Raw genomic sequence first — 16,919 nt, 5'->3', positions numbered from 1 at the left:
CTGCATTCAAAGTTTTCATGGCTCGCCCTAACCCTAACTCTAATTCTAATTCTCTCTCAAACGAGAAGAGGAAAAGATGACTGTCTTGATTTCCTGCTAAGCAATTGTCATCACTTCCTCCGCACCCAATACTTCCAATCCATGGCCATCGTAATATGCAGCCAGGGTGCCAAGAAAGGTGTTGCTAGGCTCCGGTAACGGGTACTGGCAGTGATTTGATTTGGAAAGCAGGTCTGGTAAGTTAATTGCAGTTAGTGTCCATATAGGGGATGGAGCCAAGGGGGAAATATACAATAGGTTGCCTTAGATTACCACTCTTACACAATTACAGTAATTTGGAAAATATTGCAATGGGCCCAGGGCCTCACAACAGTGATTTGGTGTGTGTGTGTGTGTGTGTGTGTGTGTGTGTGTGTGTGTGTGTGTGTGTGTGTGTTCTGAGGCGTGTAGTATTTTTTCCAATTCTACTTTCCAGACTCTCACAACAGCTGCTGCTGCGGTGCAGGCATGATGTCCTGGATAAAGGGTTTAATTATAGTGACTGTAATATCATCACAATGACTATTTCAGTCAGTGAGTGAGTGAGTGAGCCTATATTGCCCCGAGAAAGAAAGGAAAGGAGATAGGAAAAGATAGGATAAGGGAGTATCAGTATGAGTATGTTGGTGCATTTAGTTCCCGTCAGTTACCTTTTTTGGAACTTGGTGACAGTCTTTTGATAGATCTGAGGAGGCTACAAAATCAAAAACCTCAGTAGTAATATCGGGACTCCTTAAAGCGTCAGAGTTCAAAAGAGGTTGGTAAGGTGGTGAGATTGAGGGGTGGATAGGTGGGATAAGCACAAACAGGATATTGGGAGTAGAGAGCTATAGTTTGGATGGGTTCATGGTCGCTTTTTGTGCCGTAGAGTCATTTAACTCAATGGGAAGGGGGGCTTGGAACAAGCTCAATAGCTACCTCCAAGAACTAAAGGAGCTATTGAGAAGCTTGTGAAAAAGGTACAAAAATGGTGGACATGCATTAACCAATTACATTTGTGATAGCAACTGCATGGAGCAGGAGGTGCCAGGGAGCTTATCTAAAATGGGGGGGGGAGACATTGAAGGACAATATGGTCAATGTCTTTATAGTTGGCAGTACAAAAAACATGGTACTTAAGGGCCTTATTAATTTGTGGTACTCAAAAATTGTGAAAATAGTAGCTCTATAATGATATATTATATGTCATAAGGGATAGGCAAGCTTTTTTCATAAAACTAAAAAAAGACAGCTGTAATGGAAAATTACTGACCTCACCCTATGCCTGCTTGTAAACTCAAATCTGCTTCACTAACATGGAGAACGTCTTGTAGTGCTGATCACAGTGAAACCGTTACAACCGCCTTGTGACTGAAAGGAGAAGTCGCCTTTCACTGCTGACTTATCATACTCTACCAGACAGTCTAGACAGGAACTAAGCCTAACTGTCGATGGGACCAAGGCACTGTTCCCGCTGAAGTAACGACCCATGTGACGTTGCTGATACTGACAGTTTGAGTAACTTAGTTCGCGGGAGACGCTCTTTGTTATTCTGTGCGTTCTGTGAGGTGCTCCCCGCTGATTAATCTTCTATACAATAAACTTAGACTAAGTGATAGCTGCAGTCGCCTGAGTAAAAGCCGATCAGACAGAATGTAGGACATGAGATCCACGAAGAAACTATGTGTGAAACGGTGAGATTACAACAATTGAATATATGTCTGGGACGAATTTAAGGTTTCGATAGTCTGGGACACGAAACGGCTAAAAGGTTGTTTAACATCAATTGTCCAGGGTACAAGTTAAACTTCCCCATCAGGGTCCTAAATTGAATTATTTAGGTAGCAAAGGAGTCGGTGTCTGGGACACGAAACGGCAAATATAATCAATACAGGGAGGCATTCTAAGAGTTAAACAGTAAACGGACAGTATGGGAAAGTCTGGGTCGAAATTAAAGGGCCCCTCCAAATGGATGGGTCCAGCAAAAATTATGGTTGATAAACATGATGGGACAGTGGTATTACAATTGGGCTTCTGAAGGAAACCAGTTTCGCCGCAAATAGTAGTTTTAGCACAAGACAAGCCGTTGCCTCTACCAGCTGCAGTGCTGATCCTGCCAGCCCCTATGCCCAATGCTCTGGCGCTGTATCTGCCATTGATAACCACACCGCACCAACGTCCCCGGCCCCGTCTTACACCTACGTCTGCAAACCCGTCCTGACTAGAAGCCATAAATCCTGGGGACACCAGATGACTGATCTGAATGACCGGGTACCCCAAAGACTGTCGAGATGATTTCCTGTCCTGATCCCGCCAGCCCAGCCATCATGGACGTCGAAGACATCGGATGAGGCATTTGCATCCTGATCCATATGCATTGACCCACCCTCACAAAAGTGAAGGTGGTTCTGCGCCGTAAACTTGGCGGACCATGAATTGATCCACCGTACAGGATTGTCTACAGAAAGACGATGAACTGACGAGAGCATATCTCAGCCGCCTGGAAAGCGTGTTCAGGCAGGCCAGTGGAATGACGGCTCCCCAAGGGGGGATTCTGGAGCAAACCCGGACTCTCCCTATGAACAACAATTAAAGCTGACAACCTGAAATCAGCCTAATGGCTAAAACCACCTACATTGGGTATGAAACAGCCCGGCTGGACAGTGTCTGTGCGGACGCAGTACACGCGATAAAAGACTGAGGGAGAACAGCCCAACGGGACCGAGTGGAACAGCTCCAAATGGCACAGATGCAATACCTTCAGGGGAAAGGCAGGGGACAAATCATGGACAGAAACAAGAGGGACAAGCAAGACCGAGGACCTGTGAGGGGCCAAGGAAGAGGACAAAGTGAGAGACGGCACCTGCTATGTGACAACTACAGAAAGCCTGGGCATTTTGCTTGGGACTGCAACGAACCAAAGAAGCATGACAGAGGTGATTGGCCATATGCAAATGTGCGGCGCACACCAGGACAACTGATCCAATTGCCCAAAGGAATGACCGGGCCGACAAAGCGGCAAAACATGCCGCATGGAAAGGAAAAAGCAACCAGACACACTGCAGGCGCCAGCCGTAGAAACTACTGCCTCGTGGGAGAACCTCAAAGAATTCCAACAGAACACAGGGAAACAAGAGCGAGCCACATGGAAGAAAAATGGCGCACTGGTAAACAGGATAAGGGAGGGGCAAAATGGTAAGCCCTTCCTCCCAAAATGTTTATACCCTTATGTGAAACTGACACATGGGTAGGATCGTCACCTACAGTCGGCAGAAACATATACCTGAACGCCCTTTGCGAACCGGTCTTATACAATCCAGCCATGGAATCCACTACGCCGAGCAGGAAGGATTCGACCAGTGGTCACAGTCTGAAGATCATGGCAGCCGGGGCTCCTGCTGCACGATGATCCCCAACCACACGTCCCCGGATTGGGAGTTCATAAAGGCCCTCAACAAGCTGGAAGGCCTCACCATTGAGATGGAGGACAATGCCGGACACAGGCAGTTTAAAAGGACAGGGTGGTTGGAGAATCTGTTTGGTAGTTACGGTGTGATAATAGCCAGATACACTAATATTTGTAGCCATTCTCATAGTTTTCAGGTTAATGTTTTGCTGTATTATTCTTGTGTTATGTAACCTCATCAGTCGGAAGAATCAAATTGTCCGCCAAGGTCAATTCACTTCCATACTTGAGTGGGTCCCTCCCTATGCCGACGATAACTCAGACGACGGGCCCATGCCGGAATGAGTAGTGGCAGTTGTGTGAATGATCATTTTCATTTATGTGTGCTGATTAAAAGTTTAATCAAAGGGGGGAAATGTAATGGAAAATTACTGAACTAACAGTATGCCCGCTTGTAAACCCATATCTGCTTCACTAACAAGTAGAACATTGTGCACTGCTGATTACAGTGAAACTGTTGAAACCGCCTTGTGACTGAAAGGAGAAGTCGCCTTTAACTCCTGACCTATCACACTCTACCTAACAGTCTAGACAGGAACTCAGCCTAACTGTCGACTTGACCCAGCCAACGTTCCCACTATTAACGGCCCATGTGACGTAGTTGATAAAACCCCTTGAGCAACTTAGCTCTGGAGAGACGCTCTTTGCTATTCTGTGTGATCTGTGATGTGCTCCCCGCTGAATAATCTTCTATACAGTAAAAAGCAGTTACAGTTACACACAACAGACACTCTTCCCTTTTTTGGTACCACCTCCTCTGCGTTGGCATCTTCTGCGTGTATCCGATTCGCAAGGCCCCATCTGATTGGATAACTTGGTGCAGATTGTCCAACTCATTTCTGACATAATTCAATGTTGCGCAATGTAATTTTTGTTACATGTGTGCATCTTGTCACTGACCCCTCCCACTCGTGTGGCTCTGCTCAGGCAGCACGCAGGTGCCTTCCCGTCCATTCCCCTGTGGGAGGGGCGAAACAGAGGAATAGGCCGCACACAAAACCAATGTGAGTAAATATTTCTGTCAACTGGTAACTCCAGTTGCGTCTCCGCCGCTTGTCACCCTCCATTTAAAATCCCAAACAAAATATGTATTTTCAAAGGTCTGCCAACCAGTCAGATGTGTGCGACTAGGATGACTACCAAAGTTGAGCCAGGGAGGCCACGCAAACTGGCAAACAGTTATTCATCAGCCATATTGAAAGGGATGCATTGTTTCTCCTTTTTATACCGCCACTGGCTACAAACAGACTACTAGGGGTGCAACGGATCACAAAAATCAGTGATCAGATTGTATCATGGTTTTGAGTCACAAAACCCATTATTTTACGGATCAACAAAATAAATAAATAAATAAATATAACTTTGCTTTTCATTTATTCTGTAAAACACATACAGCAGGAAACGTTTGCCCATGGCCTTAAATGAAAACCACGTTCAAGATGTCCAATGTTTAAATACATAAAATATTCAATACTCAACTGTTAAAGTAAAGTGCAATATGAGGCATGCATGATACCTTCTTCCTTTAAACATGGTAGTGAATGAAAAAATATGATTATCCGCCACTGGTAACTGAACTTAATTCCAATATCATGTTCAATTTCTCACGTTCATAACAAACAAAATTTCATAAGAATCGCAGACCTGCCAACCTCGGGAAAATATTTTGAGTACCACAGTAGTGTAACAGGGAGTCTCCGTGGTGTTTTAGTTACTGCAGTTAAATGACTTAAGTTATTCACGCCGTAGCTGTCTCGTAACGATCGATGCAATGAAGGACGTAACAAAAGAACGTATGTGCGCTATTACTATTACTATGTGCGCTAACTATATACAGTATACAAATCTATCTCATGAGGATATACCCCTTGAAATGCATCATCTCGTAAAGTAGCTATATTACCAACTAGAGATGCAACGATTGCAATTTTCTTGGCCACATCGATTTCCGATTTTTAAAAAGTCTGACCTGCCGATTCCAATTTGAGGCAGAATATCATTACATTTTATGTTCATAATAAAACATTGACTATTAAATATACTTCGCATTGTGGTCTGATCATTTTGAGTTTATATCCGTGATCGGTAAAATCCAATTTTCTTATCATTTGGTCTCATTGGGTGTATCTGCTGTAGGTCAATAACAAATACATCATGTGATCTGATCACGCTCACGTGATAGGACAGCTGCACATATGGACTCCCACTGCAATTTTCAGTTACAACAATAGTCAGATTGCTGATTCGGACACTGTTTCTTAGGGTTCATTATTCACTATGGAACAATAACAGAAAGTGAAACTGTCCCTGAGTTCCAAAACAATATAATAGAACATGGAAAGATCACTGAGGTCAAATAAAATAGAATATGGGACCGTCACCAAGTTTCATTATAATGCAACCTGTAACTGGACACAACATATAACCAACATGGAAATATCCAGTTCAAACTTCAAATGATTTATATTATATTTATATGGTACTTGCCATTTCAAAATAAATTGCAATCATTGCAAAAAACACAAAAAACAATAATAAAAACAAATAGCAGACGCAGTCGTTCACTGGAAGTCCTCCTTCGCTCACCGCCCAACAAACCAACTGAATCAAATCTAATCATTTTACTGAGTGACACTCCCAAAAAAGAGAACCTTTCATTACGATCGGTGCTCGTGCACTACAAGCAAGAGCAGACGCTCCGCTGTAGTGACAGCAATAGATACGCAGTCTGCACAATTTTGGAATATTGTCAGGCGATAAATAAATTTTAACTAATCATCAGTGTTTACATTGAAGAACCTCTGAACAGCCGACATTTTCTTTCTTTCACTCTATTTTTTGTGAGTCAACTATGCAACTACATAACATTATTTTTCGTATCGGGGTTGAGTATCTGAGCACGAGTACAGTACATGAGCACAGTATTGGGCGTGTCAATTTGACCGGCACAGAATCAGATACAGCTGACACTGACTGACTTGCCAGTCACCGGTCACAGCCGATAAAGCTGAAAACTGGCCGGTTCCAGTGACCGGTGACCGGCCGGGAGAGCAGACGCATAGCGGCGACATTTGCTTCACAACACGTCATAAAGTAGCGGCAACATAGCGCGACGTACCGTAAACCAACCATTGTGCTTCAGAGCGTAACACACAGCACGCAGCTGTCTTGTCTATCTTCTTTTCTCTGCAACTCTGCATGGAGTTTTATGGAATTATTACTTTACAAAGTAACAGCGGCAGTAAAACTGGATTTCACTTTGATGGCTTACATTTTGCAATTGATCAGCAGTTCACATGCGCGCTGAACCGTGGGGGGATGATTTATATAGAACACAGATCAACTACGTAAAGTTATACCACTAGAGACTACAAATTCAACTAGACTAGACTGCAAAAGTTAAGAAAATGGACAAGAAGGATGATAACGGCTGCTTCTGTACAGTAGGTGAGGATGACCTCACCAGGGGTCCTAACCGAGCCATACACTAGGCTCCACTACCTACTGTACTGTATGTATCATACTGTACCGCATACTGTGTCACTGTTCAGGGTTGTTCGTGATGCCGTATTGCTGCGCCGTACTGTTGTATACTGTGCTGTATTATCCCAAACACTACCTCACACTATTCACATTCCACTTTAATTCACATGCCACTTTAATTGCACATATCTGTATATACATAGGCATATTCCCTCTATCTATTCCATTTTATTTCATTTTATTTTTATTGTATTTTATTCTATATATTTTTTATCTTATTCTATAAGTATTCAACTTACTGTATTACGTTTTAGGAGTCAGTTAGTCGGTCTATTACAAAGGAATTCTTCACTTTTATTTCTTTTTTTCCTAGGACATATGGTGTGCTATCACCGGGTGCGTTGCATTACATTTCACTGCATATATGTATGAAAGTATGTATATGTATGTGACAAATAAAAAATCTTGAATCTTGAATCTTGAAATTTAATATTAAGTAGGATTTTTGTGTAGAATATTGTGGCAGGGTCTGGATAAAACAAAATGGGTTCCCACCGCACAACCATTTATTTTCTTTTTTTGTCTGTTATTGTCTTAAGAAACGGGGAAGAAAACTGAAAAACCGCTGCACATCTTCCTTCAAAAACCACACATTTTAATTTTGACTGCATTATGGTAGATTTTTTTGTTGATTTGTTCAGTCACAAAGACGTCAACAGCGTGTGCTATAGTGAATTGCAGTCTACCCTACAAAAAACTCAATTCACGCTCAACAGGTGTGAATAAACCCTCTGTGAGACTTTAAAGTTGCTCGGCACAGGTAATCCACCCCTGCTTTTCCCACAAGGGGAGGAACCATTACTGTACTGCAAAGTATTCAAACTCGCACGCCAATAGCAAACCATCTTGAGCATTTTGCCCAGGGGATGCAGCCAAGGGTTTCTTGGGCTGCATCCCATTGGGCAAAGCATCTCTTGCTGGCTCTGATTGGATGTGTCAAGAAGAACATGGTAACAATGCCAGGGCAAATCCCTTCCAAAGCGGGAGAGATGCATTATCATTGAGCAAACTGAACGGCTTGTAGTAGCGATACAGCAATTTTAGTGGGAGTATATGTCTGTGTGGTTTTTCCCAAGGTTGAGTTACCTGCGTGTATAAACTTCCTTATGACCCTTTAAGTCTAAAACTTCAAAAACTAAAAGTTACCACAGGGTTTCAACGCAAAAGGCCGTGTGAATTGTGTTCAGTGAGGAAGGCCGATATCTACTGAAGTGTACAGTGTATGAAACCATAGTTTGTTAAATACAGGAGCAATCTGCCAGAACTACACTCGTGTGGTGCTTTTTAAGGCCATTAGAGTACATCATAATGTGGAAGATAGAGGGACGAGTTTAGAAGGGAAGAAGGGAATTCTTTCTCGTTTTGCCCCTTGCTCTCTGGACAGTTAGCCTTTTCTTTTTCTGTCCCTTGTCACAAAAGCTCCTAAATTCATCCATCAAGCCGGAGGCCCCCCCAAAGTGGGGGCCACAGGCAGGTTTTGGCCTGCCAGAAGTTGAATGAATTTTGGCCCAGTCTATTCATAGATATAAAGGAGCTTTAGATATAAAGTATATCTGCGTATAACTTGTATGCAAAATAAAACAAAATAAAAAAAACTATTTTCTTTTAACAGAGTAAAATTAAAGGAGCAATAAACAACTTTTTTGCTAAAACTTATCATTATGAAGTTAATGTTGATTGCACAGTGGCTTTTGAATAGCGACACTATCTGTGTTCAGATTGGTTCCCTATAAGCCTCCATATTACTATGCAATTCAGACTGTCACCGGGTACGAACCCCCGGGAAAACGAAGGCTTTACAGCAGTGCGTCACAGGAAGTGTGTCAACCAACGCAAAACCGTTGAGTGGAGCAACCTAAGTGGCAGTGGAAACTGGGGTAAGAGAGTGAGTGATGAAGTGTTCCCACTACGCACAGTGTGTTGTTTCCTTCCAGAAGTAAAGGCAGCGGCGCAGCGGAGCGGAGCGCAGACCAGGCGTGCCCACGACGCGGCGCATATGGACGCCCGTGATCCGTGCTCCGACATGCGCACATCGCAGGCGCGGCGAGGACACGTTCCTCATGAATGTGCATATTACACACAGGAATGGGTTCGCACAAGAGCAAATTATAGAGATTCACTTTGAATGGGAGAAGGGTCTAAGGAAGACGGTACGGGGCCTCCGTGCAAGATGAACAAGAGGGGAGACAGCAAAAGTCTCTTTCCATATTTCTATATCCCTCCCCGGTGAGATACACTTGGCAGCTGCACACGCGCTCTCGTTGTCATGCCTCCTGCCGTCTCCAGTGTCCCGTTGAAAACAGGTGGGTGAACAGGTTATTAAGAAGAGGAGGTATTGTCAGTGACAGTTTCAAGCCACGCACACGCACACACACACACACACGCACACACCTCCCATGCATAACTCTGAATAAATCTCCTTTGAAGAGTCTTTAAAGGGGACGACACAGACATAATTAGTGTTGCAGTTTAATGAGCATAAATCTGTGGACCATTCCAGACATGATACCAGCCCGCCACCCCCCACTAGGGTTTAAAGACATGCTTTTTAAAAATCGGTGGATTAGGATTTTCAGATGAGGCGGCTTGTTTGAGAGAGAGAGAGAGAGAGAGAGAGAGAGAGAGGACACCAGTAAAAGATGAAACTGAAGTGAAGGTTTTCATCACAGTCACCACATTCATGTTATCATCATCATTTGTGTGCGTGTGTATTTAATTGTATGTATTCATTCACGCATACAATTGCTTCTGGGATGTACAAAGAGATGAGAATCCATAAAAAAATTGAAACATTGCTACGTTGTTGTGTTACGCAAACATTTTCCCGCTTACATTCAATACCACCGTGGGGACAGGTGAATCAAAATATGATTTACTCTACTCGGCTGCATTTTCATATGTGAAATATGTTTGAAATGCACATCAGACAGTATGAACTGAAAAGTCAGGGGAAACTCTCATTAAGTATAAAACATCAATATATCCATATGGAGTCGAATCCTGGCCCTTTGTATCGCAAACCAATAAAATTGTGAGATTCTGCCCAATAGCCAACCTACAAAAGATGAACGTCAACTTGATATTGATGCATTTGTGCGAGTGTGTGCGTGAACTCACCACAACCCCAAACTGCTCGGGCTCTGACAGACTGGAGTACTGGTTTTTGTATTTGGCCAAAGCGGTGAGCTGCTCCTGCTCAGGGAGGTGTTTCACAAGATTCTACCGGGAGGAAGGAAACACACTTTAACCCACCGCCACACGAGAGGGAGCAAGAAGTCTGGAACTGGCAAAGTGAACTTGTTTGTTTAAAAAAAAAAAAGAAACATATCACCAGTGGCTTTTACGGTTAAGTGTGCGATCGTGGGTGAGGAGGATTCCTCTATGTATCCATTTTTGGTAACGCTTTATACCAAGGTGCTTGTGATAAGCATTAGTTAAGGTCCTTATAAGATGCTTATTAAGTTTATCATTGTGTTAATAACACTATACTGTTAATGTACATAATGATTTTATTAACAGATTGTATGTTAATAATATAATTTATTAACAATTAACTATGCACTTGTTATCTATGCTTTTTATGATGTGCTAATAAGCCAATAGAACTATAAATAACAGCATTTATAAGCAGTTAATAATAGCAGTTATTAGCAGTTAACTATGCACCTATTAACAGTTAACTATGCTTTTATTTTGTGTTAATAAGACTATACAAGTTTTAATAACAGCATTTATTAACAGTACTCTATGCATTTTGCAGGAACCACATCTTAAGTTAATCTTTATTATGCCCTTATTAACAACTAACAATGTTTTTAGCAGCTACTAGATCTAAAGCGAGAACAAGGCCTTAAGCACCGAAATATGAAGCACTACCCTTTTTGGTGGGTGGAAGCGTTATGCTTTGATTTGAGACTCTTCTAAAATAAATTGAAGAATAAAAGAGCAAGGAAGCATTCTGCCCTCAATGGAAATGCATAAATGGATGGGGTTAGAAAAAGAGTAATATTGTAAATGGATAATTCAAATATCTTCTGGCACATGGGAGACCCCGGTGTTGCTTCTGTGTTTTTGGAAAAACCGTTGCGAGAAGGAAGGCTGAAGACTGACTTAGACTGGTAGTTTTGCTTTTCCAACTGGTGTATACCGTATGTGTTCTGTATATTCCTATCACCTTTTATCCATCTATCGATATGTCCACCTAGACATATCTCCCTACTATTCCAATCGATTTCCTTAATAGCTTCTACAAAGTTGACCAACGTGGCACCTGGATCATGGGTTCGGTGAGCTGCTCCTCGTCCACCTCCACGATCATCCTGCGGACCTCCTCGTAAGGCATGCGGAAGGAACCCAGGAAGATGGCTGCAAGAGACACAGAGCATGACCAGCTAAGGAAAGTGAACGTAACACACGTAACACATTTTGATGTGTTTTCATCCAGTCCATGAAGCTCATGACAAAAAGTTTTTGTGCTGACGCTCCTTCCAGAGGCAGTTTGGAACTCGGTAGTGAGTGTTGCAACCGAGAGCGGACGTTTTTTTCGCGCAACACGTGTCGGCACCCGGATCCCGTTCTGTGAGCTTGTGTGCCACTTGGTGCTTGAGCTGTTGTTGCTCCTAGAAGTTTCCACTTCACAATAACAAAACTCACGGTTGACCGGGGCATGTCTGGCGTCAACTTGATTTGTTGGAAAGGTGGCATCATATGACAGTGCCACGTCGAAAGTCACTGAGCTCTTTAATATGACCCATTCTACTGCAAATGTTTGTCTAAGGCGGTTGCTGGATTTTTTAGCACTTGTTAGTAATGGGTGTGGCTGAAATAGCCGATTAATTAGAAGGGATGTCCATATACTTTTGGCTGTGTAGTGTACTTTGTGTATTCATATGTATGTCATATTTGGTGTCAATCTTATTTTTGTTTGCTGCTAATATGCAGTGTGGCCGGAGATTTGGCACCCTGGCCCTTTTTATTTTCAAAAAAATGCAGTTTCTCCTAAAAAAATAATCATCTTTCAGTGTTTATATATTACAGACGCCCTGAGGGGTAGGATGAAAAAAAACAGAATAAAAAGTCTGGAATGTTTTCTCGTTTAAACACATTAAGTTTAAAAACTGAACACATTACCCTACACACTGAAAAACTGACATGTAGATCATAAAACTTAAATCTTTGAGTTCTATAGAAAGCATGTCCTGTGCACATCAGGGTGTTCATTTAAATGAAACCTGCATTCCTCCATTGGAAGTAAGTTCAAGTTCATAATAGTGATAAAGGCAGATATGAACTGCATGCACCTGCTTTTGATGAAAGATAGAAAGGCTCTTTGAGTCATTTAGATGACTTGGGGCAGAAAAACAGCTTTTGCTTTAAATTGATCATTCAACCAAGAACACTTTTTTTTGTTTTACTGGCCTTGGGTTGCTTGAAAAGCACTCATAAATTAAAGTATTATATAATCATATCAATCATAATAATATTATCATAATCCTAATATTATTATTATTTCTCGCTCCGAGTCCGCAGTGTTCACTGGGAGGTCGGGCGGTTAGGGTTAGGGTTTCAACTTTTGGTCAAATTTGAACAGTTTTTCACTCATTTCTTCTTCAAATGTACATCGATATTGATCAAACTTCAACAACAGGATGTCTGACTTGTCCAGGTTTCAAAAATGCCAAGAACATTAATAATAAAAAAATCTGAGCAAAAACAATAGTGATCCAGCCCACGGGGTTGGACCCACAATAATAAATATAGCTGCAGGCAGCAATGCACGGGGTCAAGGTTAGTCGCGTGAGTCACAAATTATAATTTTCCGGGTTCCCATGGTACACAGTATCAGTTCCTGCTGTCTCTCGTCTCCACCCGGCGCAGATCCTGTGCAGAGCAACCAACCAATCTGTTTCCCTCTCTGCTCCGAGAGTTAATAAACTGCTTGTATTTTGGGAGTTTGTGTCTATATATTCCCATGTGTGCCGTGTCACACAATGATGACATAGTAATGGAGTGACTATTGTCTGACCGTTTGGTGCCGTGTTGGCAATGATGACTCTCTGTGACCAATGACAGTTTTCTGAGTTATCGTGAAAGGCAGCATTTCTTCCGAGCAATCCGAGCTACAATTTGCAAAGTTCCCATGGAACTTTGCAAATTGTAGCTAATTTGGATTTTAAAGTGGACCTATTATGACCCTTTTTACACATGTTAACATAGGTCTCTGAGGTCCCAAAAACATGTTTTTCAAGTTTTTTTGAAAAACTCAGGGTAACATTTTCCTTTGGTTGGAAGTGGAAAATAAATTATATTTTGTTGAGTTTATTGAACTCGCCCGTGGTGACTCACAGGTGCCTGCAATCTTAAATGATTCATTCAACCAATTTGAGGAGGCCAGTAGGAAGGTAGTAGCCAAGCACTGATAATCAGAAGGCAACATGTCCATCTCCAGAGACCTTGTTGTTCCGCTGTACACCATGTGCAGTGTTATCAAGAAGTTTAAGGCACATGGGACTGTAGCCATGGAGGCGGTTGCAAGAGAAGTTGATCAAAGTGTGCATCCAAGGACGGTTCGGTTTGATGGAGAAAGAACCTTGGACAAGAATAAAACAGATTCAAGGTGACCCTCAAACACAAGTGACAACAGTTTCAGTACGGCCCAGGTTAAGCCAACATAGTCTAGAGAGGAGGGGATATCAACAATCACGCCGCCGTTCGAGAATGACAGTTTTGGAACCTACAAATGTTTTAAATAATGCCTTTTATTTTTAACAAAAGATGCTTCGGTCTGAATTTTTCTATCCAAAAAAACAAACAATAAAAAAAAAACAACATTCAGACAACGTGTACAGCTAGAGTCCTGGAAGCTGATTGGCTGTTAGAGAGAATGTTGTCGTCAACCATTTTAAGCTGAAACCAATTAAATGTATTAGTTTGAGCTCTGGCTGACTGAGCCGCCTTCGCCTCCATTGCATAAAGAACCAGGAAGAACTGTCAGTTGGCATGGTGGTTTCATCGTAATTAGCGCTAATGCATCTGCTATCATACGACCTTTGTTACAAGAAACACATTTGCAGTGAATCTTAACAGTACAGACATTGATCAAGCTGGGCGACAGTGAAGCTCTGTGTGGTGCTCTCACACACACACGAGACTACAGGCGGATATCTACTTAAAGATGCTCACACTTTACCTTACCTGGCGGCACTGAAATCACGCTTATCTCTTCCTCCATGCTCCGTAATTTCCACTGAATGATTTATCACCTTCAGCAGGGTGATTAGTCCCCTTTCTTTTCCGTTTATTTTAATACACGAAACAAAGGTCATAGTTCCGCTTCATATAAGCCGATGAGGTGCTGAGATCTGGGAGTGCTTAAGAGATCAGCTGGATCCTCATTAATCCAAACACTTTCAGCGGTCATTTAAAGACCAAACTTGTGTGCGTGTGTGTGTGTGTGTGTGTGTGTGTGTGTGTGTGTGTGTGTGTGTGTGTGCAGGACGGAGATAGGCGATAGCATGATCTGATCATGCAAAGTACAGTCCATCCCCATAATTAATCTCTACATAATTGCTGCTTTATTCTCGTTAATTAGCTTTGTGGGTATAAGCATGAGCGAGCGAGAGAGAGAGCGAGAGCGCGAGAGAGAGAGAGAGTCAGTAAAACCTTGCAAGCCTTGCCAAGTAACATGAGTTAAATGGTGTGAGAGTTGTTGAGGAGAGGTTAGGTTTGCCCTGATCGGTGAGGTAACAAGTATTGCTGTTACCGCCCTTAAAGGCCTTAACACGCTGTGCGATGCTGGCCATCTTTAGGCAGTCCAAGACAAGAATATATATAAAAGCCATACTGGACAAAATCTTTCATGGAGAACGATGGCCCGCTGTCTTGGGTGCCCAGAGTCTGGCGCTCCAACAAAGTTCTCGCAGGTAGTTCTAGCACCATAATCCAGGGCTCATCCGGTCACTCGCCAGGATGCTATCCAGCTCTAATGTAAGGACATGATGCGATTCAGTTGAATGACATGTGAACGGCGTCTATATGCTATTTGTGGTTTTAATATTGGGAATGGTGTGTGAAGCCTTGAGGTGAACAGAGAACAAAAATAAAATGGTGCCCTAAAAGTCTACCTTTATCTCGTTAAGATGTTGAATAAATCATTAAAACAAATTTACACTCCCATGACACTTCCGGTCTGTGTTTCGTTCATTTTTAATTTTTTGTAATGAGCAAGGGGCTCTTTCCCAGCTCACCGCATTCAAATTTAGAAAAGCATTACGTGTCGGAGGACAGCAAAAGGAAGCAGCGGGGGAAAGGGAGGCGACGGCGTCAATACTTACATAGATTCTGTGCAATCTTGGGTTCGAGCACTTTGAGCTCTTTGATTCTCTTCTTTATGGATTTCTTCTCGTCCATATCGTCATCTTCTTTCTTGGCTGATAAAAAGGAGAGACAATATTGCCATCCGGCACAAAGAGACCGGAGTCAATGTGTACACAAATTTGGGAACATGTGAAAAATACAGCACATACATTGCATCGCATGGCGAGAAAAGGGTGGGCGGGTGGGGTGAGGAGAAACGCACGTTCAAACACAAGACAGTATCTGAGCGGATCTGTCCCACTACACACCCAGGGAGGAGGAGTAATGGAGTTTATGATGATTAATTCAGTTATTTGGTTTATAAAAGTACATATATTTATGTTTATCCAAAGAACTCTGTCCTTCGCCAGTTTCCCCAAACCCTTAACTGTGAAACTGATAAAAACATGTCAAGTGCGTTGAAGAAGCAAGCCCCAAGGGCATCGGTGAACGTTTTTTTCTTCAAAAATGGATCGACATGGATCGGCGATCGATTTTGCACCGTTTCAACATTGTATATAAACTTGTACGGTTTTGATATCTTGCATTTTTAGTCGTCTTAATGTAGTATTAATGTTGACATGGGACATCCAAATTGTAACCGCCAAGGACGGCCTTTTGCAGGTGTTTACACAGCCTCAACGAAAATGGAAAACGTGATTTGTTTGTTGTTTCTTGCATTCCCTTGTATGTAGTTGTATGCATGCGTGCACACACGCGTGATTGAGCGTGTGTTTATCCTCGGCAGCAATGATACGGTCGGCACTAACAGGATGTCACGCTGGCAGACTAGCATGGAGAAAGGGATTATGGGAGAGCTCTGTGATCACATCGCTGTCGCATTGGGTGATGTATAGGTGAGGTGTTGGAGCTGGGAGTGCACGGAGACAGTGTTGGTGTCAGGAAAGAGGTGCTGGAGGTCGCGGATCACAGCCTTATGAGGTGGGGGGTAATCATAATGTGGAGCCAAAAAAAGAAACAAGCCTCTCTGGGGCCCCCTAGAGGCAAGATGTCACTTTTGCATGCAAGTAAAAGGGGACAAGCAGAATATTCTGAGGCAAGTGGTCCTTAAGCCAATTTATATTCTTAGCCAGAAATTCTAGAAACAAAGGCTACTTTACTTCCAGACTATGTGCCATCCACAGAGTATTTTTTGAAGATATGGTATATCATGTTTGATGGTTTCACTCTCAAACGCTCACAGGGATCAGACCTAGCTGTGTATTGGTAGCAGTGGTCTGTTTTCTGGTGCTGGGTGCACAAAACATTGGGCTCTACACAAAATCCTTTCTTGCTGCTATGTGTGGGTATGAAAGGGTAATGAAACATATGTGTTTGTGTGCAGTCAGTGATGTCAATGGTCAGATGATAGTGGGTAAAGGACGTGCTACGGTAGAGGCAGCGGGAAGGAGATATAAAGCACCATGCCAACAAAGAGCTACTGAGAGGGGAGCACCCACACATAGGCAAGCAGAGACACTAGCGCTTCGAGATACTGAATTATTTATTTCACTAGAATCACCGGAAATCAACATTT

General features: G+C 42.6%; 1 protein-coding gene across 1 annotated transcript in view; it reads right to left on the bottom strand.

Annotated features, from left to right (window-relative positions):
• LOC307227896 (protein diaphanous homolog 3-like) overlaps window positions 1-16,919 on the bottom strand; it is a gene marked incomplete at its 5' end in the record, with an annotated part of 362,969 nt that overhangs the window by 141,992 nt on the left and 204,058 nt on the right. The window contains 3 exons of the mRNA XM_079997337.1: window positions 10,145-10,246; window positions 11,298-11,392; window positions 15,361-15,456. Of these exons, the coding sequence (XP_079853463.1) occupies window positions 10,145-10,246; window positions 11,298-11,392; window positions 15,361-15,456 (293 nt within the window). The remainder of the gene's footprint in view (window positions 1-10,144; window positions 10,247-11,297; window positions 11,393-15,360; window positions 15,457-16,919) is intronic.

The sequence above is a fragment of the Zeus faber genome (genome assembly GCF_960531495.2).
Source record: "Zeus faber genome assembly, chromosome: 3".
NCBI lineage: Eukaryota > Metazoa > Chordata > Actinopteri > Zeiformes > Zeidae > Zeus > Zeus faber.
The sequence above is the reverse complement of the archived record's forward strand: the minus strand, read 5'-3'. Positions and strand labels throughout refer to the sequence as shown.